General features: G+C 45.4%; 1 protein-coding gene across 1 annotated transcript; it reads right to left on the bottom strand.

The window, feature by feature from the left end:
- Nucleotides 1–384: 384 nt before the first annotated feature.
- LOC141680481 (uncharacterized) lies at nucleotides 385–1,461 on the bottom strand. The gene is made up of 2 exons (XM_074486696.1): nucleotides 1,030–1,461; nucleotides 385–978 (listed from the first exon to the last, which is right to left on the bottom strand). The coding sequence occupies exons 1-2, from the start codon at nucleotides 1,459–1,461 to the stop codon at nucleotides 385–387; spliced, it is 1,026 nt and encodes a 341-aa protein (XP_074342797.1).
- Nucleotides 1,462–1,661: the final 200 nt, after the last annotated feature.

Raw genomic sequence — 1,661 nt, 5'->3', positions numbered from 1 at the left:
CTTCTTGACCATGACCACATTAGCTAGCCACTCCGGATACTTGATTTCTTTGATGATTCCTGCTTTGAGTAGCTTTTCTACTTCTTCGTCGATGGCTCTTTGCCTCTCCGGAGCAAAGTTTCTTCTCTTCTGCTTTACTGGTTTCCTGCTGGGGTTGACATCCAAGCTGTGCATTGCTATGGACTCATGTAGTCCTGGCATGTTCCTTGGACTCCAGGCAAAAACAGCTCTATACTCCCGGAGCAAGGATACTAATCTCTCCTTGAAGGACTCCTCGAGTCCTGACCCGACTTTCAATTTTTTGCTAGAATTGCTTTCATCTACCTGGACTTCTTCTGTTTCAACTGCGGCTTCAATTTTTTCTTGTTCTTTGTTTAAAATCATTTAATGAATCCGGGCTTCAGAGTTCTTCTTTAGATAGTTGTTTTCTTGTTCAAGTTCTTTGGTTGCTTGCATGGTAGAACAAGGCTGGTCTAGGACTTGACTTGTCTTGTCCAGTATCATGACTTGGTTGCCTGCCAGTTCTTCTGAAATTGTTTTATTTGCTTCTTCCCTTGTCCGGGGTCGGTGCTTCTTCATGCTTTGTTGCTTGTGGAGGACCGTAGCCTTCCTCTTGTTATCTTGATGGGTTTCTGCCATAACTAACCCCTGGTTGTAGCATGTTTCAGCGACTCCATAGTCTCCTTTAATCTCTCCGACTCCTGTTGGGGTTGGGAATTTGATCTTAAGATGGGAGATTGAAGTTATTGCTTGCATCATGGTTAGAGCTGATCTGCCAATGATTCCGTTGTATGAAGAAGGAGCATTGATCACATAAAATTTGATGACATGAGTCACTTGGTTAGGAGCAGATCCAAAAATGACTGGCAGATACAAAGTTCCTTGGATTGGGACTAAGTTATGGCCGAAGCCATATAGTGGGTCTTCTCGACATTCATTTGAGCGGACGCTCCCTAACTGCATTCTATCCACTGTGTGCTTGAAGAGAATATTTACTGAGGAGCCATTGTCTATGAGCATTCTTCTTACTTTATTATCAAAGATGTCTAGAGTGACAACCAAAGTTGCATTGTGATGAGGGTTGACTCCTTCGTAGTCCTTGCTGCTGAAGGATATCACCATGTCTGGGAGTGATTGGATTGAGAGCACTTCTTCGCCGAAGTCCGGGCTCCGGGGTGGGGAGTAGGATCCGCCTAGGACCACATTGACTATATTCTTTCCTTTCTTCTGCGCTTCCCCTCTGCTGTGGTCCCGAACTAAGTATTTGTTCATATTCCCCTTCTTCACTTGGTCCTCAATGAAGTACTTGAGTGATAAGCAATTCTCGGTTTTGTGGCCATGGGTCTCGTGATAATCACATTGCCTATTGTAGGGCCTGCTCTCCGGAGGAGTTTGCATTGGCTTCGGAGGATAATAGAAAGGTTTGTCTTTGATTTCTTTCAAGATTTCCTCCCGGGTCATGTTGAGAGGAGTCCAGTCCGGCTCCTGCTTCGGCTCCCGAGCTTGCTTCACGGGTCCTGGGTCGCTGTTCGACTCCTGCTTAGGACCAAGTCTTTGGAAAAACGGGTTTGCTTATCTTTCTTGGCTTTGGTTGCTTTGCTTGAATTTCTTGTCCTGATGGTAACCCCCTTTCGGTCGGTCATCAGTGTTTTTACTCCTGG

This window comes from Apium graveolens, chromosome 8, assembly GCF_009905375.1.
Source record: "Apium graveolens cultivar Ventura chromosome 8, ASM990537v1, whole genome shotgun sequence".
Lineage (NCBI taxonomy): Eukaryota > Viridiplantae > Streptophyta > Magnoliopsida > Apiales > Apiaceae > Apium > Apium graveolens.
This window is presented reverse-complemented; position numbering and strand designations above follow the sequence as displayed.